This window comes from Cotesia glomerata, linkage group LG4 (genome assembly GCF_020080835.1).
Source record: "Cotesia glomerata isolate CgM1 linkage group LG4, MPM_Cglom_v2.3, whole genome shotgun sequence".
NCBI classification, from domain to species: Eukaryota; Metazoa; Arthropoda; class Insecta; order Hymenoptera; family Braconidae; genus Cotesia; species Cotesia glomerata.
The window spans coordinates 12,826,214-12,853,706 of NC_058161.1; the positions used below are offsets into that span (position 1 = coordinate 12,826,214).

General features: G+C 26.1%; 3 protein-coding genes and 1 long non-coding RNA gene across 4 annotated transcripts in view; 1 reads left to right on the plus strand and 3 right to left on the minus strand.

The window, feature by feature from the left end:
* LOC123263646 overlaps positions 1-27,493 on the minus strand; it is a 342,430-nt gene that overhangs the window by 105,929 nt on the left and 209,008 nt on the right. The window lies entirely within an intron of this gene.
* On the minus strand, positions 1,902-7,649 carry LOC123263553 (cellular tumor antigen p53). Its single transcript, XM_044726414.1, has 3 exons — positions 7,411-7,649; positions 5,522-5,741; positions 1,902-2,865 (listed from the first exon to the last, which is right to left on the minus strand). The coding sequence occupies exons 1-3, from the start codon at positions 7,491-7,493 to the stop codon at positions 2,008-2,010; spliced, it is 1,161 nt and encodes a 386-aa protein (XP_044582349.1). The 5' UTR covers positions 7,494-7,649; the 3' UTR covers positions 1,902-2,007.
* On the plus strand, positions 9,718-11,073 carry LOC123263617 (39S ribosomal protein L51, mitochondrial). The gene is made up of 2 exons (XM_044726522.1): positions 9,718-9,828; positions 10,522-11,073. Exon 2 carries the CDS (start codon positions 10,523-10,525, stop codon positions 11,018-11,020), a length of 498 nt encoding a protein of 165 aa, XP_044582457.1. The 5' UTR covers positions 9,718-9,828; position 10,522; the 3' UTR covers positions 11,021-11,073.
* Positions 15,283-26,859, minus strand: LOC123263505 (dipeptidyl peptidase 9). The gene is made up of 6 exons (XM_044726339.1): positions 26,777-26,859; positions 26,111-26,336; positions 23,471-23,605; positions 19,823-21,410; positions 17,686-17,958; positions 15,283-15,874 (listed from the first exon to the last, which is right to left on the minus strand). Exons 2-6 carry the CDS (start codon positions 26,278-26,280, stop codon positions 15,527-15,529), a joined length of 2,514 nt encoding a protein of 837 aa, XP_044582274.1. The 5' UTR covers positions 26,281-26,336; positions 26,777-26,859; the 3' UTR covers positions 15,283-15,526.

Genomic DNA, 27,493 nt, shown 5'->3' on the forward strand with positions numbered 1-27,493 from the left:
AAATTTTGTGGTGAAAAAAATTAATTTTTTTTTTTGCTTAAAGTGTAATGTAAAATTATCCACAAGTCAAGTAATATAAAAAAAAATATTTTAAAATAAAAATATATCATTTCATAGAAATAAAAATGCGAGTCTCAAGTACCCCAGGTACAAGTTTTTTTTTTTTATTTTGAATTTGTGGTGTAATAATGTGGATACTTTACGGAACTTGAAATTGTTGAGTAGAAATTAGCTCAATTTTTTTTTTACAAAAAGTAATTTGCTTCAAATTTTTTTATTAAAAAAAAAAAATTTCACTTCTATTATTGTAAAAGAAAAATTTATTTTATAAGGACAAAAAATAATTTTATTGATTAAAATTAATCAAGTCTACGTTTGATAGGAAAACAAAATTTAAATGCAATTTTTTTCAATGGGAAAAATTGTTCTGACAGGAATTTTTAATAAACATTTTGACCATGAAAAAAAATCAGAAAGATTTCACAATTCAGTTTTTGTATGCACGGAAAAAATTTTTTGCATGGAAAAAAATTCTTATAGTACAGAAAATTTTCTAATTTTACACTGAAAAATTGTATATGTCAACAGGAAAATATTGTAAATTAATAAAGCAATTAATTTAAAGGTTCTATCAAAATTATTTTGTCATTATGTTAAAAATATTAACGTACGAATTTTTTTTACGTAGTATAATTATTTTTTTAATACCTGCATGGTAAAAATAACAATGTTACCATAAAATTAATTTATGTCAAATTCAAAAATTTTTACCATGCAAAAATAGTAAGATTTGAATTATTGAAAACTCAACATGGTTAAAATTTGAATGCATAAATTTTTCTTAACATAGTTATTTTTCAATATTTGCTTGGTAAAAATAATAATGTTAAAAATCATATCCTCAAAATTTTAACAATGGTGCAAAAAAAAATCCTATGGTGAAATTTCGCAAAAAAATTTTCTTAAATTATTCCAAAATCAGCATGGTAAAAGTTTGAACAAGTAAATTTTTCTAACATAGCTATTTTTCGTTATTTGCATGGTAAAAATAACAATATTGAAAATCATGTTAACATCAAAATTTTTACTATATTGCCTAAAAAAATAATTCACATGGTAAAAATAACTCAGAAGGTTTTTGCCATGTAAAAAAATAAAATTTCTTAATTTATTTCAAAATCAACATGGTAAAAATTTGAATGTACAAATTTTAACATATTTATTTTTCAATATTTGCATGGCAAAAATAAAAATGTTAAAAGTCGGGTTTTCAAAATTTTTACCATGTTGTCTAAAAAGAATTCTCATGGCGAAATTTCGCATAAAATTTTTTCCATGTAAAAAAAATTTCTTAAATAATTTCAAGTCAACATGGTAAACTTTTTCCAAACATCATTATTTTCAATATTTACATGATAAAAATAACAATGTTGAAAATCATCTCTCCAAAATTTTAACCATATTACCTTAAAAAAATTCCCATGGTAAAATTTCACATAAAAATTTTTTCCACGTAAAAATTTTTTTTTATTATTTTAAAGTCAGCATGGTAAAAATTATAACAAAGTTATTTTTTTTATATTTGCAGGGTAAAAATGACTAAGTTTAAAATCGTGTCTTCAAAATTTTTACCATATTACTTTAAAAGAAAATTCCCACGGTGAAATTTTACGTACAAATTTTTTCTATGTAAAAATTTTTTTTTATTATTTTAAAGTCAGTATGGTAAAAATGATCGCATATTAATTTTTCAATATTTGCATGTAAAAATAACTAAGTTTAAAAATCGTGTCTTCAAAATTTTTACCATGTTACCTAAAAAAAATTCCATAGTAAAATTTCGTGAAAAAATTTTTTCCACGTAAAAAAAAAAAATTTCTATTTTTTATTCTTTTTCGGACAACTTAAATTTGTTAGCTAATTTTTTCTGCTCAACAAAAAAACTATGGTCAAAATTACTGTAAAAATAGCTCCTAAAGCCCCTTAAAGTCTTAAAAAATACCCACATTAATCATTCCCAAAAGAATTATTAGTATTCTGAATTTCTTTCATGTAAGGATAAAAAAACGCATGATCTCCAGTAAGCGCAGCTCTTCCAGCCAGAATATTATAAGCGCTTTCAAGAACAGCCTTAGCAATTTCCCTGGAAGGCAACCTAAGATTCAAGCTGACGCATTGGTCCCTAGCAAGAGCGAGTTTCTTTCCCGGAGGAGGTTGAGGAACCAAGGAGCCAAAAGAGGGAAGGGATTGGAGTCCATTGATGGAATTGATATTATTGGTGTTGATATTAGGACTAGCGTTGGTGTTGATGTTAATATTGTTGATGTTATGAGAGGGGATCCTCTTCATCTTGCGTTTCTTCCCACGAGAAGCAAAAGTCTCTTCTTCTTTCTCCTTGTCGCGTTTCGGACAACTGCAAACCCGGACTTCAAGTGTACGACGTCCGACAATTTCTCTTGTCTCGGTCTCTAAAGTGAAGACCAACTGAGTCGCGCGACGGTTCATTCCAGTGGAGCAGCTGTTCTTGCAGTAGAACATAAAGTCCAGAGGAACGTAATTGCAACCCGGTTGGGGAGTTCCTAGAGGAATTGTTACAGAATTGTGTCCGCTGATGTCCTCGTAACAGCTGCGGGGGTGGATGCAACGCACTACTTGCTTCAGGATTATTGTTGGCATGTTCCGGTTCGCTGGGCTGTCTGTTCCGATGTGGTTGTGGCAACGCAGAACTGGGTCTCCTCGGTACCGGTCTTCTGCGTAGACTAAGGTAGTGCGCAGGTAGAGGTTGTCCACTGGTGGTGACCACTGGAACCGCATTGGCTGCCGTTGTTCCATGTCGATGTAGATTTTACGCAGGAGTTGGGAGTACTGTTAAAAGCACCGATTTTAAAGATATAAGCTCATCATGACGTTACACTCGTCGAGAGCTTTCATTTGAGTACCCACATCAATTTTTCATATATTTTATATATTAATATATACTATATATATGTATATATGAAAAATATATCGAAAATGCATGTGGGTACTCAAATAAAAGCTCTTGATGAGTGGAATGTCAGGGTGAGCTTATATCTTTAAAAAGGTCAATAGTTAAGGAATTAGCTTGTATTTTGTGAACTATTGACATTTTTAGAGAGATAAGCTCATCATGGTGTTATACTCATCGAGACCTTTCATTTGAGTACCCACATCAATTTTTCATATATTTTATATTTTTATATATATTATATATATGTATATTTGGAAAATATATCAAAAATGCATGTGGGTACTCAAATGAAAGGTCTTGATGAGTGTAATATCAGAGTGAGCTTATATCTTTAAAAATATCAATAATTAAGAAATTACCTTGGATTTTGTGAACTATTGATATTTTTGAAGATATAAGCTCATCCCGGTGTTACACTCATCGAGACCTTTCATTTGAGTACCCACATCAATTTTTCATATATTTTATATACTTATATATATTATATATATGTATATATGAAAAATATATCAAAATTGCATGAAGGTACTCAAATGAAAGCTTTTAATGGGTGTAATGTCAGGGTGAGCTTATATTTTTGAAAATATCAATAATTAAGAAATTACCTTGTATCTTGTGAATTATTGACATTTTTAAAGAGATAAGCTCATCATGATGTTACACTCGTCGAGACCTTTCATTTGAGTACCCACATCAATTTTTCATATATTTATATATATTATATATATGTATATATCAAAAATGCATGTGGGTACTCAAATGAAAGCTCTTGATGAGTGTAATATCAGGGTGAGCTTATATCTTTAAAAAGGTCAATAGTTAAGAAATGACCTTGTATCTTGGGAATTATTGACATTTTTAAAGATATAAGCTCATCATGTTGTTACACTCGTCGAGACCTTTCATTTGAGTACCCACATCAATTTTTCATATATTTTATATATTTATATATATTATATATATGTATATATCAAAAATGCATGTGGGTACTCAAATGAAAGCTCTTGATGAGTGTAATATCAGGGTGAGCTTATATCTTTAAAAATATCAATAATTAAGAAATTACCTTGGATTTTGTGAACTATTGATATTTTTGAAGATATAAGCTCATCCCGGTGTTACACTCATCGAGACCTTTCATTTGAGTACCCACATCAATTTTTCATATATTTTATATACTTATATATATTATATATATGTATATATGAAAAATATATCAAAATTGCATGAAGGTACTCAAATGAAAGCTTTTAATAGGTGTAATGTCAGGGTGAGCTTATATTTTTGAAAATATCAATAATTAAGAAATTACCTTGTATCTTGTGAATTATTGACATTTTTAATGAGATAAGCTCATCATGATGTTACACTCGTCGATACCTTTCATTTGAGTACCCACATCAATTTTTCATATATTTATATATATTATATATATGTATATATCAAAAATGCATGTGGGTACTCAAATGAAAGGTCTTGATGAGTGTAATATCAGGGTGAGCTTATATCTTTAAAAAAGTCAATAATTAAGAAACGACCTTGTATCTTGTGAACTATTGACATTTTTAAAAATATAATCTCATCCCGATGTTATAATCATCGAGATCTTTCATTTGAGTACCCACATCAATTTTTCATATTTTATATATTTATATATAAATATATCAAAAATATATCAAAAAAGCATGTGGGTACTCAAATGAAAGCTCTTGATGAATGTAATGTCAGGATGGGCTTGTATCTTTAAAATATAGGTCATATATATGTATATAGGATAAAATATCAAAATTGCATGTAGGTCATTTAATTTTTTTAAACACATTTTAAATTAAGATTGTCCAATTTTTTGTTTTACATTATATTAATTAATCTTTTGAGAAACAAAATGAATGCTTTTTAATAATATTTTTTCAAGTTTAATAATCAATTTCAATCGACAAAGTCAATCATCCGGATACACCAATTATTGACAGGCTGATAAATCGATTGATCCAACTAGTGACATCCCGTTGGACCAATTATTGAGACCCTTAATGCTTACTTGTCACCATTAATCTGATCTAAATACAATAAGTAAAGTCTGATTGGAGAGGTTACAGCTTGATATAAACTCACTTGTCAATATCAGATCCATATATTTTGTGTACCAATTATTGACACCAATTATTTTATAATTAATAACCATTCAGTTGAATGTAAATATCCGATATTGTTAATTTTTAATACTTAATTTATTTATTAAAAAAAAATGTTCAATTTGATTAGTTTAAAAAATAATTAAAAATCTGGAAATTTTAGTGCTTGCTCCAAAATAGTTTATTTTACAAGTTTCAGAATACTTAACTTAATTATTTTAATTAATTAATCTTTCTCATTAATTTTTTTTAAATAGTAAATAAAAAAATTGTTTTTAATATTGTAGATAAATAAGATTTAAAATAAAATAGCGTGTCAATAATTGGATCCCTGTCACTAATTGGTGCCTTTATCTTATTAATTATTTAATTTATTATTTATATAAATAAAACTTACTACACTACTTTTTCCTCTACCCTGAGGTATAAGAATCTCGAAATTATATTTCCCAGGAAATTCCTCAATAATTGGTGCCGAGGACAGCGGACCAAATTGCAACGGGTCAATCGCTAAACCCGCTCCAGAATTGTTCATTTCTGGGGTAGGATTTAGTTGGTATTTTTTTTCCATCTCTTCTGGCTCTTCATTTTCCAAAATAGGCAAGTTTGATAAATCTCTAAAGAATAAATAAAAAATATTGTAAAATTTTTAATTTTCATTTTTTCATTACAAAACTTTTTTTTTTTAATTTAATTATCAAAATTTATAAAGAAATTTTTCAAAAAAATTAAGAAAAAAAAATTTTTCAAATTAACATATTTTAATTTATATTAAAATTCTAATAATTAAAATTTATAAAAAAATTAGGAAAAAAATGTTTTTTTTTTTTAATTAAAAAAAAATAAATCATAGCAAATTTAAAAAAATTAAGGTTTTATTTTTCATTAAAAAAATTGTTATTAAAATTTATAAAAAAAATATAAAAAAATTTTTTTAAATTAAAAAAAAAAATCAAAAATTTACATATTTTATTAATTATTAAAATTTTAATAATTAAAATTTATGGAAAAAATTAGGAAAAAATTGTTTTTTAAATTAAAAAAAAATTTTAAACAAAAATTTAAGGAAATTTAGATGTTTTATTTTTTATTAAAAAAATTGTTGTTAAAATTTCTAATAATTAAAATTTATACAAAAATTAGGAAAAAATTGTTTTTTAAATTAAAAAAAAAATTTTTAAACAAAAATTAAAAAAAATAACTTGTTTTATTTTTTATTGAAAAAATTGGTATCAAAATTCTAATAATTAAAATTTATAAACAAATTTTGAATTGAAAAAAAAAAAAAAAAATTCAAAACAAAAATTAAAAAAATTAACATGTTTTATTTGTTATTAAAATTCTAATAATTAAAATTAAAAAAAAAATTTAGGAAAAAATTGTTTTTTAAATTAAAAAAAAAAAAAATATTAAACAAAAATTAAAAAAATTAACAAGTTTAATTTTTTATTAAAAAAATTCTTATTAAAATTCTAATAATTAAAATTTATAAAAAAATTGTTATTTAAATTAAAAAAAAAATTTAGGGCAAAAATTTATACAATTAATAAAACAAAAAATTGTTTTTTAAATTAAAAAAAAATATTTTGAAAATTAACATGTTTTATTTTTTATTAAAAAAATTGTTATTAAAATTTATAAAAAAAATTAGGAAAAAAATGTTTTTTAAATTAAAAAAAAAAAAATTCAAAACAAAAATTAAAAAAATTAACATGTTTTATTTTTTATTAAAAAAATTGTTATTAAAATTAAAAAAAAAAATGCAAAGCAAAAATTAAATGAATTAATTTTTAATTTTATTTATTAAAAAAACAATTTTCGAATAAATAATTTTTTTTTCTAATTATCTAATCAATTGCTCTAAATTTTTTTATCAAAATAATTTAATAGTCCTATTAATTTTATTATTATTATTTTATTGTTATGATTGTGAATTTTAGCGACCTTGAATATGTTTTCTTTGTTGAGAAAAAAAATATGGCTGACATTTCTATAGAACAAAAAAACAATAAATATTAATAATAATAATAATATAGTAAATTTTCAATTATTTTTGCTTAAAAAAAAATTGTTATAAAAAAACAAAAAAATTAAAAAATTTTTTTAAATAAAAAAAGAAAATAAACAATTTTTAATATTTTTTTTTTTGTTAGAAAAAAGTAAAAAAAAATGGAGAAAAAATAAAATTTTTAAGAAGAAAAAAATAGTGAAAATTTTAGTATATAAATAAAAGTTGAAATAAAATTAAATGGCAGTAAAAACGCCATGAAAACTCTAAAAACTCACACGTGAGACCCAATTTCATCGAAGACGGTGGCATCAAAAAGATCCGACTCCTGGGAGGCTGTGTAACTCATCGCGGTACACATGCCAAATCGTTGGGTAATCAAAAATTGAAAAAATATTGCGAATTTTAGCAATAATAATTTTTTTTCGGCAGCCAAAGGCCACCGGCGTCACTCACACTTCACTTTCCCCCGTAAACAACCATGGAGACGGCCATTTTTGAAGCGCACTCCCGGCACTTGTTGCCTTGTGCGCGCGACGACTTACCTCTTTTTCTACTTATAAAAACAAAAATTAATTTAATTTAATTTAATAAAAGGTAGCAAGTTACTTAACAATTTTTTAATTTTAATTAAAAAAATTTCTTCTAAAAAATTAATTTTAAAAAAATTGTATTTTTTATTTTTTTTAATTTTCACATGTCACTTTTTAAAAAAAAACTAGAATTCAATTTGCGCGCGCAAGCGCGCGCCTCATATTTGTTGTCATGATATATTTATGTGTCGTTTATGTATATTATATTCACTTTTAACCAATCAGGATGAGAATAAATATTTTCAACCAATCACATCACGAATAAATTGGTTTCACATATATTTCATCTCAATTTTATTATGGGACTAGAATTCAAATTTGCGCGCGCAAGCGCGCGCCTTGACTATAGAGTTTGCATATATTTTCATGCATCTATCTATATATATATAGGAGACTTTCTATATAGATAGTCACTCATCACGATATCTCTGGAACTATAAGACCTAATAAGACCTAGAGACTTGAAATTTGGCAGGAATATTCCTTTTGCCAAGTAGAGGTCAGCTAAGAACGGATTTCACGAAATTCCACCCACAAGGGGGGTTGCGGGGGTGTTCACGAAAAAAAATTCATATTTTTCAATTATGGCTTTTAATAGTTCAAAACTTGGTCAGAATGTTTCAAATTACATTTAGAAATTTTTTAAAAACGAATTCTGTGACATTCCACCCCCCCTGGCGTGCCCGTGCGTGGGCGTTAAATTAAGAAAAAATTCGTAAATTTCAATCTATAGCTATTAATACTTTGAAACATGGCCAGAATGCTTTTTTGGCGTTTTTGAGCTGTTAAGAATAAATTTCATTAAATTCTACCCCCACATGTCCGTGCGTGGGCGTAAAATTAAAAGAAATTGTACCTTTTAATCTATAGCAGCTAAAGGATTGAAACTTGGCCAGATTTATTTTTTTTGAGTTTTTGAGCTGTAAAGAATGAATTTCATGAAATGCCACCCTCACAAATCCTTGCGTGGGCGTCAATTAAAAAATTATAAAATTCAATTCTTAAAGGATAATAAGAAGGCATTAAATATAAAAAAAATTAAAAATTTTTTTATAAGGTAAAAGCCCTAATAGATGATCATGTACCATTATATGATCACTCTATGTATTTGTATACCTATATTTGTGAATATAGATATTCAAATACACGGAGTGATCATATACTAGTACGTGATCATCTATCGGAGCTTTTACCTTAATAGCTTAGAACATATTTTGTTGTTACATTTATAAAAAATACAGATCCCAATATTCTTTGTTTTTTGCTCAAAATTAATATTTTGACCGGTCTTTTGAAGACCGGTATTTTGAATAATACAAAATTAATATTTTTCGCGCCTGGCGTATATTGTACGCCACGCGAAGCGGGCGGGTAACGGCTAGTATGATATATTCGACCAATCACATCACGAATAGTTTGGTTTCACATACATTTCATCTCAATTTTATTATGGGATTTTTTTTATCCTTATATAAATACATACATATATAAACTTTTGAACTATATGTATTTTCTGACTCAGCTCGACAAACTGAGTCAGAAAATGGGTAAATTTTTCAAAAGTTGCGCCATGAGGACGGCTGCAATAGTTAGATTTTTATAAAATCCTAATATAAAATTGAGATGAAATGTATGTGGCATCAAACTATTCGTAACGTGATTGGTCGAATATATCATAAGCATGAAAATATATGCAAATGCTACAGTCAGGCGCGCGCTTGCGCGCGCAAATTCAAATTCTAGTCTACTAACAACAGAGTCGCCATCTGCAGATTTTAATTCCTAATATAAAATTGAGATGAAATGTATGTGGCACCAAACTATTCGTAACGTGATTGGTCGAATATATCATAAGCATGAAAATATATGCAAATGCTACAGTCAGGCGCGCGCTTGCGCGCGCAAATTCAAATTCTAGTCTACTAAAAACAGAGTCGCCATCTGCAGATTTTAATACAAATTAGAAAACAATTTTTTCTGTAGATGGCGACTCTGTGTTTGTCTTTTTCGCTAAAAATAAATTTGTAAATTTGACAAAATTATCGTTACATAAAAATACACATTACTTGCCAGTAATATAACCTTAATTAACTTAACCAAAAGGTACAGTGTTAATTTTAAATAATTAATTAATAAAATAATGACATTAAATTTAGCTGTCACTTAAAAATTTTTTAAATTTCTGCATGTCAATTTTAGAAAGACATTTTCTTTGCCATAATTTATTTGCTACAAAAATTCTTAACGTTCTTAAATTAATTTTCATTGAATTTAGCATTCAATCATTTTTAAATTTTATTTAACATAATTAGTTTTAAAAAATTGAATTTAATTTTTTTAATTTCTGTCATTTTTTTGCATTAAAATTAATTTAGAAGATATTTAATAAGTTTTGTAACAAATAAATTATGTCAAAAAAATGACAAGTAGAAATTTAAAAAAATTAAAAATGCGATTTTTAAATAATAATTTTTTTGTTTCAGAAAATTAAAAAATAACAGCTAAATTAAATTTCATCAATTTTTTAATTTTCTTCAACAAAAAATTTATTTAAAAAAAATAGAATTTTTTTTTTTTAATTTCTACGTCAATTTTTTTGCCATAATTTGTTTCTAAAAAAACTACTTGATTATTTTTTAATTTTATTTAACAAAAAATGTATTTTTAAAAAATTAAATCTTTTATTTTTTTTTTTAATTTTTACACATTAATTTTTTATTGAATTTTTTTGTTAAAAAAATTTTTGTTAAAATTATAGCCTGCAAAATAAATTTAAATAATAAAAATATTTTCCAGAATGTCGTGGTTAAGTAAACGAATCTTGTCATCAATGACACCCTGGCTGCCTCAAGCGAGTCAAGCGAGTCAAGCGCGTACCTTCTACATGTACCACGCAGACAAGCGAGCCAAGGGTCCACTAGTAAGACGTTACGGATACCGAGACCCTTTGAACGCTCGAGGACTGTTGCCTCGCAATAGTGAAGACAGACTGAGAGAAATACCAGTATATCGTCCAAAAGACCACTGGAACCAAAAGCGAGCTCTCTTTGGCCAGAACGACTACATCGACATCCTCGGCAACGACGATCTCCATCCCACCAGGATCCTCTACAACGTCCCAGCTTGGTTAAGAGGTGTTAAAGGTAACGAGTACCAAGTCTTGCTGAGGAAGAAGAGAATCTGGTCCAAGGGGATCTTCCCCATCGCCAGACCCACTCGCTGGCACAGTATCAAAAAACAAATTAACTTCTTGTACAAGTTTCTTAATTTCAAGTGTAAGAATAAAACGTTTTAATTTTTTTTTTTTAATATTTAGAGTTATAAATAAAATTTTGATTTATTAAATAATTAATTTTGTTAAATTGTAATGTATTTTCTTAACTATTGACCTTTTTAAAGATATAAGCTCATCCTGATGTTATACTCTTCGAGACCTTTCATTTGAGTACCCACATCAATTTTTCATATATTTATGATATATACATATATATAATATATATATTTTGAAGATATAAGCTCATCCTGATGTTATACTCATCAAGAGCTTTCATTTGAGTACCCACATGCATTTTTGATATATTTTTCATATATACATATATATAATATATATAAATATATGAAATATATAAAAAATTGATGTGGGTACTCAAATTAAAGGTCTCGATGAGTGTAATGTCATGGTGAGCTTAGATTTTTTAAAATGTTAATAGTTCAAAAGATACAAGGTTATTTCTTATATATATATGTATATATATACATATGTATTAGATTTATTAAAGATATAAGCTTATCCTGATGTTATACTCATCAAGAGCTTTCATTTAAGTACCCACATGCATTTTTGATATATATTTCATATATACATATATATAATATATATAAATATATGAAATATATAAAAAATTGATGTGGGTACTCAAATGAAAGGTCTCGATGAGTGTAATGTCATGGTGAGCTTAGATTTTTTAAAATGTTAATAGTTCAAAAGATACAAGGTTATTTCTTATATATATGTATATATATACATATGTATTAGATTTATTAAAGATATAAGCTTATCCTGATTTTATACTCATCAAGAGCTTTCATTTGAGTACCCACATGTAATTTTGATATATTTTTCATATATTCATATATACAAATATATGAAATATATGAAAAATTAATGTGGGTACTCAAATTAAAGGTCTCGATGAGTGTAATATCATGATGAGCTTAGATCTTTAATAATGTCAATAATTCACAAGATTTGAGGTCACTTTTTATATATATACAAAAATCCCCATGCATTTTGATATATTTCTCATATACACATGGATATAATATATATTTCAAAGATATAAGCTCATCCTAATGTTATACTCATCAAGGCCTTTTATTTGAGTACCCACATGCATTTTTGATATATATTTCATATATACATATATATAATATATATAAATATATAAAATATATGAAAAATTGATGTTGGTACTCAAATTAAAGGTATCGATGAGTGTAATGTCATGGTGAGCTCAGATTTTTTAAAATGTTAATAGTTCAAAAGATACAAGGTTATTTCTTATATGTATGTATATATATATATATACATATGTATGAGATTTATTAAAGATATAAGCTCATCCTGATGTTATACTCATCAAGAGCTTTCATTTGAGTACCCACATGCATTTTTGATATATTTTTCATTTATACATATATGTAATATATATAAATATATAAAATATATGAAAAATTGATGTGGGTACTCAAATGAAAGGTCTTGATGAGTGTAATGTCATAGTTAGCTTAGATTTTTAAAAATGGTAATAATTCACAAGATACAAGGTCATTTCTTATATATATACGAGTACCCACATGCCTCTTGATATATTTCTCATATATACATAGATATAATATATATTTCAAAGATATAAGCTCATCCTAATGTTATACTCATCAAGATGTTTCATTTGAGTACCCACATGTAATTTTGATATATTTTTCATATATTCATTTATATAAATATATGAAATATATGAAAAATTGATGTGGGTACTCAAATTAAAGGTCTCCATGAGTGTAATGTCATGATGAGCTTAGATCTTTAAAAATGTCAATAATTCACAAGATACAAGGTCATTTCTTATATACGTATAGATTACAACAATTTGGAATATAAAATATTGAATTTATTTATCAGTAATAAATTCTCACAGTGATAATTGTAATTAATTTTTATTATTATATAATTAGACTCCTTGTTAATGTATTTATAAAAAAAAATTACTGCACGAAGGTATATACATAAATGTAAAAAAAAATCACGCAGTAAAAAAATTATATTGCAAATATCAAGTGACAAATTAAAAAAAAATTTATTTTTTAAATTGAAAAAAAATCCCAAAAAAAAAAAATTTAATAATTTTGGAATTTGTCACTTGATATATAAGTACAATTAAAAAAAAAATATTTCTCCTAACTTTTGAGTATTTAATCTAATATATTATAATTAATATTATTATTATTATTATTATTATTATTATTATAATAAAACTTTCCAATGATTTAAAAACAATTTTACGGACACTTACAACAAAATCACTAGCGTCCAAATTTAATATTTTTTTTATTATACAATATCGGTTATTGAAATTCCTATTATTTTATTTCATTACGAATTTATAATTAATATTATTATTATTATTATAATTATTATTTTTTGAATATAATCACAACAAAACTAGGCCCCTTGAAATAAAACGGGGAAATAGATTTTTATTTTAAAAATATTTATCGAGGCTTTTAAAAGTATGGCAACAACAAATAGTCTCTGCTGATCAGTAATACTGTCTTCGGAGCGTACATATATATAAATATTTATAAATCATCATTTTAGTCAATTTTTATTTAATTTATTATAAAGCGTGATTAGAAAAATTATAGAAAAAAAGGAAAAGAAAAAATAATATAAACACACGGAAAAAATAAGATGACACTGGATAACATCGTAGATTATACTCAGTGATATCTGAGATAAAAAAAAATTTCAAATAGTAGCTAGTATAATCAAGATTATACTGAGTGATATTTGGATTATAATTTTATTAAAAAATGAATTTTGTTAAATTGCACGGTACTTTCTTTAATATTGATGTTTTTAAAGATATAAGCTTATCTTGATGTTGGACTCTTCAAGAGCTTTCATTTGAGTACCCACATGCCTTTTTGATATATTTTTCATACATACATATAAACAGTATATATAAATATATATAATATATGAAAAATTGATGTGGGTACTCAAATGAAAGGTCTCGATGAGTGTAAAGTCAGAGTGAGCTTATATCTTTAAAAATGTCAGTAGTTCGCAAGATAAAAGGTAATTTTTTAATTATTGATATTTTTAAAGATATAAGCTCATTATGATGTTATACTCATCAAGAGCTTTCATTTGAGTACGTACATACATTTTTGATATATTTTTCATATATACATATATATATATATATATATATATATATATATATATATATATATATATATATATATATATATATATAAATATATGAAATATAAAAAATTGATGTGGGTACTCAAATGAAAGGTCTCGATGAGTGTAATGTCGGGGTGAGCTTATATCTTTAAAAATGTCAATAGTTCACGAGATACAAGGTCATCTCTTCATTAATGAAAATCAATTTAGCATATATTTAATAATTTTAAAAAATTTATAACAAATAAATGATGGCAAAAAAAATTTTTAAAAATGGAAAAATGTAATTTTTTGAAAGTAATTTTTTTTTTAATTTAATAACTTAAATTTTGATGTATATATTCATTTATTGTTCATATATATAATATGTATTTTAAAGATATAAGGTCATCATAATGTTACACTCATCAAGAGCTTTCATTTGAGTACCCACACTTATTTTTTATATAATTTTCATATATTGATATATATAGATATATAAATATATAAAATATATGAAAAATTGATGTGGGTACTCAAATGAAAGGTCTCGATGAGTGTAATGTCAGGATGAGCTTATATTTTAAAAAATGTCAATATTTCACAAGATACAAGGTCATTCCTTAATTATCTATATTTTCAAAGATATAAGCTCATCCCGATGTTACACTTATCAAGAGCTTTTATTTGAGTACCCACATGCATTTTGATATATTTCTCATATATACATATATATGATATATAAATATATAAAATATATGAAAAATTGATGTGGGTACTCAAATGAAAGGTCTCGATGAGTGTAATGTCAGGATGAGCTTATATTTTAAAAAATGTCAATATTTCACAAGATACAAGGTCATTTCTTAACTATAGACATTTTTAAAGAAATAAGCTCATCCCGATATTACACTCATCAAGAGCTTTCATTTGAATACCCACATGCACTTTTGATATATTTTTCATATATTAATATGTATAGTATATATAAATATATAAAATATATGAAAAATTGATGTGGGTACTCAAATGAAAGGTCTCGATGAGTGTAACATCAATATGAGCTTATATCTTTAAAAATGTCAATAATTCACAAGATACAAGGTAATTTTTTGATTATGTCACTCAGTGTAATCTGGATTATACCAGCTACTATTTGAAATTTTTTTTTCACCATAAATGTCTCTGAATATAATCTAGGATGTTATCCAGTGTCATCTTGTTCTTTCCGTGGTATGAAGATCAAAAAAAAAAAGTGGAAAATTTATCTTTTATGTACAATTTAAAAAAAATTTTTTTTTTTTCAATTAAGCTGGCGGTTTTTTAAAAATATTTTAAATCTTAAATTTAAAGATTATTTTGTAAAAAAGACAGCAGTGTTGTCTCGTAATGCCTCGTTGCATCTAAACTCCTAAGACTGTGCCTCTCTGTCGGGTAAATTTGCAATTGATAAGGCTTACCGGTTTTGATAAGCGCATTAATTAATTCGCTTGTGTGAAAAAAGTGAACGTTTTCATCAATTAATCCGTGAATTATTAACAAGCGATTTTCTTCGTCGGGGAATTTATTTACGTAGGTCAAAACGGAGCTGTTTATGTAACCGTGGTAATTGCTGTCCGGGTGGTCCATGTACCGCTCAGTGTATCCTGTGTCGTAGAGGTTCCAGCAAGTTACTGGTGCTCCGGCAATAGCCACCTTTATACAATTTTATTTTATTATTAATTTATTATAATCTAAGATTTGAATTTTCAGTAAGAATTTTAGGAAATAAAATTACAATTGAAAATAAGACAAAATTAACAACCTTGCAGTCACTACGTGACTGCTGTAAGTTGTGAACTAAAAAAAATTAAAATTTTGTTTTATTAAATAATGACTTTTGTTAAATTGCACTGTACTTTTTTAATTATTGACATTCTTAAAGATATAAGCTCGTCCCGATGTTACACTCATCAAGAGCTTTCATTTGAGTACCCACATGCATTTTTGATATATTTTTCATATATACATATATATAATATATGAAAAATTGATGTGGGTACTCGAATGAAAGGTCTTGATGAGTGTAATGACATGGTGAGATTATTTCTTTAAAAATGTCAATATTTCACAAGATACAAGGTAATTTCTTATATGTATGTATATATATATATATATATATATATATATACGAGTATCCACATCCATTTTGATATATTTTTTATATATACATAGATATAATATATATTTCAAAGATATAAGATCATACCGACGTTATACCCATCAAGAGTTTTCATTTGATTACCCACATGAATTTTTGATATATTTGTCATATATACATATATACAATATATATAAATATATCAAAAATTGATGTGGGTACTCAAATGAAAGGTCTCGATGAGTATTATGTTAGGGTGAGCTTAGATCTTAAAAAATGTCAACAATTAAGAAATTATATTATATTTTGTCAATTTGTGATATTTTTAAAGATATAAGCTCATCCTGATATTACACTCACCAAGAACTTTCATTTGAGTACCTACATGTATTTTTGATATATTTGTCATATATACATATATATAATATATATAAATATATCAAAAATTCATGTGGGTAATCAAATGAAAGGTCTCGATGAGTATTATGTTAGGGTGAGCTTAGATCTTAAAAAATGTCAACAATTAAGAAATTATATTATATTTTGTCAATTTGTGATATTTTTAAAGATATAAGCTCATCCTGATATTACACTCACCAAGAACTTTCATTTGAGTACCGACATGCATTTTTGATATATTTCTCATATATACATATATATATATATATATATATATATATATATATATATATATATATATATATATATATATATATATATATATATATAAATATATGAAAAATTGATGTGGGTACTCAAATGAAAGGTCTCGATGAGTATTATGTTAGGGTGAGCTTAGATCTTAAAAAATGTCAACAATTAAGAAATTATATTATATTTTGTCAATTTGTGATATTTTTAAAGATATAAGCTCATCCTGATGTTACACTCACCAAGAGCTCTCATTTGAGTACCGACATGCATTTTTGATATATTTCTCATATATACATATATATATATGAAAAATTGATGTGGGTACTCAAATGAAAGGTCTCAATGAGTGTAACATCAGGATGAGCTTATATCTTTAAAAATGTCTATATTTCACAAGATAAAAGGTAATTTCTTAATTATGTATCGATAGATATAGCATTTTCGAATGCAGCCTCAATACTTATCATAATAAATTGACTACCGGTGAGAGTGAAATGAAATCTTAAAAAGGCACAAATTCAAGTCAAGACCTTTGCAATTAAATGAAACTAAATTACACTAAAAAAAAAAAAAATGATTTTATCATAGGCTTATCCTGGAAACAAAATTTTTCTTATTCTCTTAATAATATAGATTGTCTTCTCATGATGTTGCTTTTTATTTTTCGTCCTATTTAAAATTTTGATTTTCTTCAAATTATGAATAAAATTACCTTAAATACTTCCGGGTACTGAATCAATCCCATCAAACTCAAATAACCACCGTAAGACCATCCGTGAAGCGCAACCCGGTTCAAATCCAAGTATCCCAATTTATCGGCCAACAAATTTAGCACCTCAACCTGATCACTTAGCTCAACAGTTCCCATTCGCCGTTTTAAATGACTCTCGAACATCAGACCGCGGTAGTGGGAACCACGGTTGTCTATTAAAACAACGCAGTATCCTTGAGACGCTAGCATGTGCATTCTCAAATGTCGCATTCCCTGAAAATAATTATATTTATTATATTATAAATTATAATAATAAATTTCACAAGACTAATGCCAAAAGAGCGGATAAAAAATTTTTTTTGCCAATCTACAAATTGATTCTAAGCTCAAAACCGAATAAAAAATTTTAGAAAAGCCAAAATTTCAAAGCAAAATTTTGAAAAAAATTTAGTTCCTTCTTTGAACCATTTTAAAAATTTTAGTGTAAAAAATACGACTCAAAATTAAACACAAAAATCTAAAAAATCGAATATTGATCAATTAACATGCACATTGCTAGTTCAAATAATTTTTTTCTCTTAAAAAAATTTCAAAGGAAAATTTTGAAAAAAATTTAGTTTCTTTATTGGTACCATATTTAAAAATTTTAGTGCAAAAAATACGTCTCAAAATTTAACGAAAAAATCGAAAAAATTTAACTTTTATAAATTAACATGCATTTTTACATTTTATTTTTTTCTCTTAAGAAAGTTTTTAAAAAAATTAACTTTCTTCTTTGAACCATTTTAAAAATTTTAGTGCAAAAAATCTCAAAATTTACCAAAAAAATCTAAAAAATTGAATTTTCATAAATTAACATGCTTTTTTACATTTCATTTTTTTCTCTTAAGAAAATTTCAAAGGAAAGTTTTGAAAAAAATTTTATTTTTTTCTTTAAACCATTTTGAAAATTTTAGTGCAAAAAATCTCAAAATTTACAAGAAAAAAATCCAAAAAATTGAATTTTGATATGTTAACATACTTTTTTACATTTAAGTTTTTTCTCTTAAAAAAAATTTCAAAGGAAAGTTTTTAAAAAAATTTTATTTACTTCTTTGAACTATTTTGAAAACTTTAGTATCAAAAATACGTCTCAAAATTGAACAAAAAAAATTAAAAAAATTGACATTTTGATGAATTGACATTTTTTTCTCTTAAGAAAATTTCAAAGGAAAGTTTTAAAAAAAATTTAGTTTCTTTTTGGAACCATTTTCAAATTCTAGTGCAAAAAATCTCAAAATTTACCAAAAAAATCTAAAAAGTTAAATTTTGATAAGTTAACACACTTTTTTACATTTTATTTTTTTCTATTAAGAAAATTTCAAACGAAAGTTTTGAAAAAAATTTTAGGTTCTTTCTTGGATTATTTTGAAAATTTTAGTACAAAAAATACTTCTCAAAATTTAACAAAAAAATTTTTTAAATTGAATATTTATCAAATAAAATGCAAGTTGCTAGTTCAAGAAATTTTTTTTTCTCAAGAAATTTGTAAAGGAAAATTTTTTCAAAATTTTCAAGTCCTTCTTTGAACTATTTTGAAAATTTTCGTGCAAAAAATCTCAAAATTTTTCAAAAAAATCTAAAAAATCGAATTTTTATAAATTAACATACTTTTTTACATTTTATTTTTTTCTTCTAAGAAAATTTCGAAGGAAAGTTTTGAAAAAAAATTTAGTTTCTTTTTTGAACCATTTTGAAAATTTTACTGCAAAAAATCTCAAAATTTACCAAAAAAAATCTAAAAAATTGGATTTTGATAAGTTGACGTGTTTTTTTACATTTTATTTTTTTCTTAAAAAAAATGTTTTATCTGAAAATTTATTCTAAGCCTAAGGAATAAAAAAAACAATTTTTTCCTGAAACCAAAAAAGCGTAGAAAATTTTTTTTAATATTGTTAAAAAATATTCTAAGCTGGAAAAAAAAATCAAGAAAAGTCAAAATTTCAAAGGAAAATTTTATTTTCTTCTTTGAACCATTTTTAAAATTTTAGTGCAAAAAATCTTAAAATTTACCAAAAAAATCTAACTCAGAAATTAAGTATCAAATTTATCGACCACCCTTTTGGCACATAATCTTCTCCAACTTCCAAAAACTAACCTTAAAAGTATTAGAAACCAATTGAACCTCCGGACCTCCATAAACCTGCAAAATAACGGGATACTTGACCCTGGGCCTATAATTATGCGGCTTAAAAACCATAGAATAAATGGTATCCCCAGAATTAATTTTATGCGCATGAATAACCGGCGCGAGTAGATCAATCTCCGAATTAGTAGGCTCTAACAAATACCCAACAGGCGTGAGACTGATGCTCTCGACAGTCCAATCACTCTGGGATATTCTAAACACCTGACACGTCGGTAGCGTCTTAATAGAGCTATAAACAGCGACCATCATGGTGCACTCCTTATTAAAGCAGATGCTGTTGTAACTGTGCCCAGGTCTGGTGAGCAACCTAACCTCCAAAGGCCTCCTGAGGGACACCGCATAGGCATGTTGCTCCAAGGGTCCTTCTTTGAGGCCCACAAAGTATACAATGGAATTGCTAGTATCCACCCAGATCTTCTTCCCCAGGACCGGCCAGTCGCCCTGGGTGATGGCGACCTTGGAAATGACCCTGGGCTGGAAGTAAACACTGTCCAGACGGTCAAGAGGCTCTTCAATTCCATTGCTGAGTCCAGCAATGCTAGAAGTTATTAAATACAAGTGCATGTACTTGGACTCTTCGCTTCCCCAGATGAATTTGACCTCTGTGGGGTCATCTGAGGGGAGGAAGTAGAGCAGGTCGTTGACGTTGATCCAAATTGAGCTCTCTTCGGAGTAAATAACCTGGACGCTTGCTGAAGAGGGCGTGAAGTGGTTCTCCGAGTTGTAAACGTTAGGCGGAGGCTCGCAAAAGTTATCAACAGATAAGAGGACTAATTCAATCCTCTGCTGCTTTCGGTCCAGCAATTGGACCCAGACGTTGCTGCCATCTGGAGTCCAGCCAACTCGGACTAAATATTCCATCCACGGGAACATTATGTGCAACGGGTACTGCAATTCTAGGGTCTCAATTTCCACTATTTGTTGGGTTTCAGTCAACCGAAATTGCAGCATCTTTAAATTACTCTTAGAATTTGAAGTTCCTGCCCGAGGAAACCGGAACTCGTCGACTTCTCCCGAGTTTAGGGTTGAGGAAGGAAAGCAGAAGATTTTAACGTCGCTCTCGTCGACTTCCTCGTAGACTATTCGGTAAATTCCGTCGGAGGATTTGGGCTGCCACCAGTACCCGGTGTAACGCGTGAATTCTTCCTGCATTACGTAGGAAGGAGTCCCGGCGGTTAGAGGATCTTCGGTTAGGTTCTTTCCGCCCTTGCGCGCGTAAGTTAGGCGCACTGAACACCCGGTTATTGAGTGGGAGAGGTAAAGGTCGCCTGAACAGGTATGGGCGACGAGAGCGCTGTTCCAAGGACAGATTTGAGGGCATAATTTTGCTCCAGGCGCGAGAATTCGAAGTTCGGATGGGAATAAGGGACCCGGGAGGAAACCGGTGTCTATGCATTGGTACAGGCTACTTGCGGCGGGGAATACTAGCTTGCCGGTTTCGAGGTGGATTTCGTAAGAGGTTATTCCCCAGGTGGTCAGTCTTTTCCTTTCCCAGAGTAACTGCTCTTCTTTTGATAGTCTGTTGGCACTTGAAACGCTGGAAGATAAATTTATATGATAATGAGTTTTTTTAAATAAAATTTAGTAGAATTGAAAAGTTAAAGGACTTAATAGTTGTTTAGGTAAGTTTTTAATTAGAAATTGTTTTTTGAATTTGAATTTTGGCGGGAGAGTGACGTAGTTCTGGATCCGGTGCGCAACGCCATCTTATAGAGAGTTTAAAAAACTTTTATAAAACCGGGAAGGTTTGAATGTTTAATTTAATTTAATAAGTGTTTTAAATTTTTTATTTATTTTAGATTATACAATTAAGAGAATAAGGAAAATTTTATATGGGACGTATTTAGAATAAAATAAGTTTTTTAAATTAAATTTAGTATATTTGGAAAGTTCAAGAACTTAATAATTATACAGGTAAGTTTTAAATTAGAAATTATTTTTTAAATTTGAATTTTGGCGGGAGAGTGACGTAGTTCTGGATCCGGTGCGCAACGACATCTTACAGAGAGTTTAAAAAACTTTCATAAAACCGGGAAGATTGAATGTTTAATTTAATTTAATGAGTGTTTAAAGTTTTTTATTTATTTTAGATTATTTATACAATTAAGAGAATAAGGAAAATTTTATCTATGGCGTATTTAAGACAAAATAAGTTTTTTAAATTAAATTTAGTTAATTGGAATGGTCGCGAATTTAATTAGTGTTTTTTCAATGTTTCAATTCTTTTTCTAATATAGTTTATTTATTATGATAAGTTTTCGAAGTAGTTATAAATAGATTAGAATTTCGCGATAAACGTCATTATATTTATTTATTTTATTTTGTAGATGTGAATGTGGTTATATGTCAAAAATTAATTTATATAATTAAGAGACTAAGAAAAATTTAGTAACGGGTATATCTTTATCGTAAATTTGTTTTGATATTTTTTCAGCGATAGTCATTTATGATTTAAATAATTAAGAGAGTAAGAAAAATTTTGCGACGAAGATATTATTATTTTAAAAGGAATTTTTGTAGTTTAATTTGGTATCATCAGAAAGGTCTTGATAAGAATTAGTGCCTTTCGGTTTTATATATTTTTCAGTAGTCAATTTTTTATGTAAAGTTTTTGGAGGAGTTTTTAATAGTTTGTTGGTTCTACAAATTGTTCCATCATATTTGTCCATTGAATTATTTTTGATTGATCCTGTGATAGCTCTGTTATTTTTAAAATTTATTTCAAAAGTACCAAAACTAAGTGTGTGATTATTTAAAAAATCATTAAGCCAGTTTTCTTAATTATAATCCTTAATTCTCGGCAGTCACAACACTGCAGGTTGTGAGTTTTTAATTATACTTGAAATAAAAATTTGCAAAGAAACATACGGAATTTTAATGATAAAAAAGAAAGTTACTGATAAAATTGTGAAAATTATAACTTAACCTTGTCTTTGGTACGTTAATAAATTTATATTCAATAACTTTATAATCAAAAAGTATTTGGAAAAATAATAAAATATCAAAGATTAATTATTAAAAATTAAAGCTACTAAAATGATGTTAATAATTAAAATAATAAGTCTGGTGAATAATATGTCTTTTAAATAATCTAATGTACCTAATATTAGTGAGCTTTTTGGGCATTCATTTAAATATCATTCAATCGTACTGTTATTAAATATCTTTTCCCAAAGTTATAAACTACTATTTATTTAATCAGATTAATATAATATTTAATAAACGATTTGTTTAATTACTAAAAAACTTATATAGATTTGAAGATTGAAAAAAAACAAACGTACTATTATAGATTTAAAATAAAAGTTATTTATAAGTTTTGTAAGGATAATACTACTAATTAGTATTGAGAGCCTACACGGTCAGAATTTAGTAAGTAATGGTGAATATTCTGAGCTATCGGCTGTAACGTTAATTATTACAATTATATTTTTATTTTTATATATTTTATAAACAAAAGTATTATAGTTCGTTAATACTATAAAAGAACTCTTGTTTCAGCTAAACTCCAATAATTTACAAACAATGTTCATTTTATCTAAACTGGTCAATATTTGGAAACTTTATCCTATTGAATTAACTATAAAAAACAATTACCTCTGGAAATTGGCTTCAATGACAGGTTGCCAGTGTAATTTACATCCATTACACTGCTCGTACTGACCAATGTCAACAAACAAAAGCGTAGTTTCCCAACCATTACTCGGAGTGCCCAAAAAATATATTCTCGTCCTAAAAAATTAATTATTAAATAAATTATGAATAAAATTTTTACGATAAATCGATTTTATACTTTTTAAAATAAAAGTTTTATAACAAATCAATTAGAATAATAAAAACTAGCAACCTTGTAGTCACCATGTGACTACCGTGATTTATAAACTATAAATAAATAAAATTTTGCTTTATTAAATAATGAATTTTGCTAAATTGCACTGTAACTTTCTTAAATATTGATATTTTTAAAGATATAAGCTCATCCCGATGTTACACCCATCAAGAGCTTTCATTTGAGTACCCACATGCATTTTTGATACATTCTTCATATATACATATATATAATATGTATAAATATATATAAAAATATGAAAAATTCATGTAGGTACTCAAATGAAAGGTCTCGATGAGGGTAATATCAGGGTAAGCTTATTTCTTTAAAAATGTCAATAATTCACAAGATACAAGGTTATTTCTTAACTATTGACCTTACTAAAGATATAAGCTCATCCCGATATTACACTCATCGAGACCTTTTATTTGAGTACCCACATCAATTTTTCATATATTTTATATATTCATATATATTATATATATGTATATATGAAAAATATATCAAAAATGCATGTGGGTACTCAAATGAAAGCACTTGATGAGTATAACATCATTCACAAGATACAATGTCATTTCTTAATTATTGACATTTTTAAAGATATAAGCTCATCCTGATATTACACTCATCAAGAGCTTTCATTTGAGTACCCACATGTATTTTTGATATATCGACGGTATTTTGGTAAAACCTCGTATCTTCTGTATATTTTAAATGAGAGATACGAGGTTTTACCAAAGTACCGTAGATAATTGTCATATATATCATACATATATATGATATATATAAATATATGAAAAATTGATGTAGGTACTCAAATAAAGGTCTTGATGAGGGTAATGTCAGGGTGAACTTATTTCTTTAAAAATGTTAATAGTTCACCAGATACAAGGTCATTTTTTAATTAATGAAAATTAATTTACCATATAGTTAATAATTCAAAAAAATTTACAACAAAAAAATAATAGTCAAAAAAATTTTCAAAATTAAAAAATGCAAATATTTGAAAACAATTTTTTTTTTTTTATCTAATAACATTAAATTTTGATATATTTTTCATATATATATATATATATATATATATATATATATATATATATATATATATATATATATATATATAATATATATGTTAAAGATATAAGCTCATCCCGATGTTACACTCGTTTAGAACTTGCATTTGAGTACCCACATGCATTTTTGATATATTTTCCATATATACATATATATAATATACATAAATATATAAAATATATGAAAAATTGATGTGGGTACTCAAATTAAAGGTCTCGAAGAGTGTAACATCCGGATAACCTTATATCTTTAAAAATGTCAATAGTTCACAAGATACAAAGTCATTTCTTAATTATCTATATTTTCAAAGATATAAGCTCATCTCGATGTTACACTTATCAAGAGCTTTTATTTGAGTACCCACATGCATTTTGATATAATTCTCATATATACATATATATGATATATATGATATATATGAATATATAAAATATATGAAAAATTGATGTGGGTACTCAAATGAAAGGTCTCGGTGATTGTAAAGTCAGGATGAGCTTATATCTTTAAAAATATAAATATTTCACAAGATACAAGGTCATTTCTTAATTATCTATATTTTCAAAGATATAAGCTCATCCCGATGTTACACTTATCAAGAGCTTTTATTTGAGTACCCACATGCATTTTGATATATTTCTCATATATACATATATATGATATATATAAATATATAAAATATATGAAAAATTGATGTGGGTACTCAAATTAAAGGTCTCAAAGAGTGTAAGATCCGGATAACCTTATATCTTTAAAAATGTCAATAGTTCACAAGATACAAGGTCATTTCTTAATTATCTATATTTTCAAAGATATAAGCTCATTCCGATGTTACACTTATCAAGAGCTTTTATTTGAGTACCCACATGCATTTTGATCTAATTCTCATATATACATATATAATATATATATATAAATATATAAAATATATGAAAAATTGGTGTGGGTACTCAAATGAAAGGTCTCGATGAGTGTAATGTCAGGATGAGCTTATATTTTAAAAAATGTCAATATTTCACAAGATACAAGGTCATTTCTTAATTATCTATATTTTCAAAGATATAAGCTCATCCCGATGTTACACTTATCAAGAGCTTTTATTTGAGTACCCACATGCATTTTGATATATTTCTCATATATACATATATATGATATATATAAATATATAAAATATATGAAAAATTGATGTGGGTACTCAAATGAAAGGTCTCGATGAGTATAACATCAGGATGAGCTTATATCTTTAAAAATATCAATATTTCACAAGATACAAGGTCATTTCTTAATTATGTACCTTACATTTTTTTTTTATAACAATTTTATAAAAAAATTCTTACCTTCCATCTGGTAGCGATCTAAAAGTAATATGATCAGGAACCGAGCCATCAGAAACTCCCGACAATTTTCTCCTAAATTCACTAACAACACCCCGAAGTTCAGACCAACTTTTTTTATTTTTCGGACTTGGTTCATACTCAAAATCTTTTCCTTCTTTGCAAGACTCCATTGTTGATCATTAACAGGAATAAATATAATTTATTTAAATCTTTGCTATCAGCTGATCTGAAATAAAAACAATAATAATGTTACTATTTATACTATTCATACTATTTATTCAAGGATAATAATCACAATAATTATTTAGAGGTTATGTCAAAATAATATTTACTGTCATAAAATTTCAATTTTAATTTTTTTTTTGTTAAAAAAAAATTTATTTTAATTAAAATTGATAAAAATTAATTAATATGACGTAAATAAATTTTATTATTATTAATTTAATATTTGGGGGCGTATATATAATTCTGTCGGATCAACTGTCACAACAGAGCAGCATGACAACTTTATTTTCTTGGCGGTTTATCAAATTATTTAAAAGACTGCCTAAATTCACTCGGCTGGCTTTTTGAGTATTTTTTATAACATTTTATTCTGTTGAATAATTACTGAGTTTATTTAAATAAATAATGATATTTTTTTATTTTTAATTTATATTTCATTACCTGACGAAATGTTGTGAGTTAAAAATAACTTAACCGGATGGCGGTGAGACTACTTGGTGGGTCTTCTCCGTTGACCCCTTTTCTCTTTTTTTTTATTTTTTATACCACCAGCGCTGGTTTTTACTCTAGCGGTGAAATTTTGAACTAGAAAATTTAGCGGGAAATTTTAAATAATTTAAAAATTTTTTATTTTAAAATCAGCTGATGTTGAAAAATAATTTAATTACAGCTTAAATAATTTTTTTTTTTAAATTAAAATAATTTAACAAAAAAAGTAAAATATTTTTTTTAATAAAAAAATTGTAAAATATTTTTTTCAATAAAAAATGGCAAATATTTTTGTATTTGAAAAAAAATTGTAAATTATTTTTTTTTAAGAAAAAGATTTTGGAATTTTTATTTTTGTAATTGAAGAAAAAAAAATTGTAAAATATTTTTTTTAATAAAAAATTGGAATTATTATTTTTGTAATTAAAACAAAAAATTGTAAAATATGTTTTTTAATAAAAAATTGCAAATACTATTTTTGTAATTGCAATAATTTAAAAAAGAAAATTGTTAAATATTTTTTTAATAAAAAAATTGCAAATATTATTTTTGTAAAAATTAAAAAAAAATTATAAAATATTTTTTTTAATGAAAAAATTGCAAATATAATTTTTGTAAATTAAAAAAAATTGTAAAATATTTTTTTTATTAATAAAAAATTGCAAATAT

Coding starts and splice junctions, on each gene's coding strand:
- LOC123263553 (XM_044726414.1), bottom strand. CDS start 7,493: ATGTGTACCGCGATGAGTTACACAGCCTCCCAGGAGTCGGATCTTTTT. Junction 5,742..7,410: donor GATGAAATTGGGTCTCACGT/GTGAGTTTTTAG, acceptor TTTATTCTTTAG/AGATTTATCAAACTTGCCTA. Junction 2,866..5,521: donor GTAGAGGAAAAAGTAGTGTA/GTAAGTTTTATT, acceptor TGCTTTTAACAG/TACTCCCAACTCCTGCGTAA.
- LOC123263505 (XM_044726339.1), bottom strand. CDS start 26,280: ATGGAGTCTTGCAAAGAAGGAAAAGATTTTGAGTATGAACCAAGTCCG. Junction 23,606..26,110: donor AGATCGCTACCAGATGGAAG/GTAAGAATTTTT, acceptor TTAATTTTTTAG/GACGAGAATATATTTTTTGG. Junction 21,411..23,470: donor ATTGAAGCCAATTTCCAGAG/GTAATTGTTTTT, acceptor TTTATCTTCCAG/CGTTTCAAGTGCCAACAGAC.
- LOC123263617 (XM_044726522.1), top strand. CDS start 10,523: ATGTCGTGGTTAAGTAAACGAATCTTGTCATCAATGACACCCTGGCTG.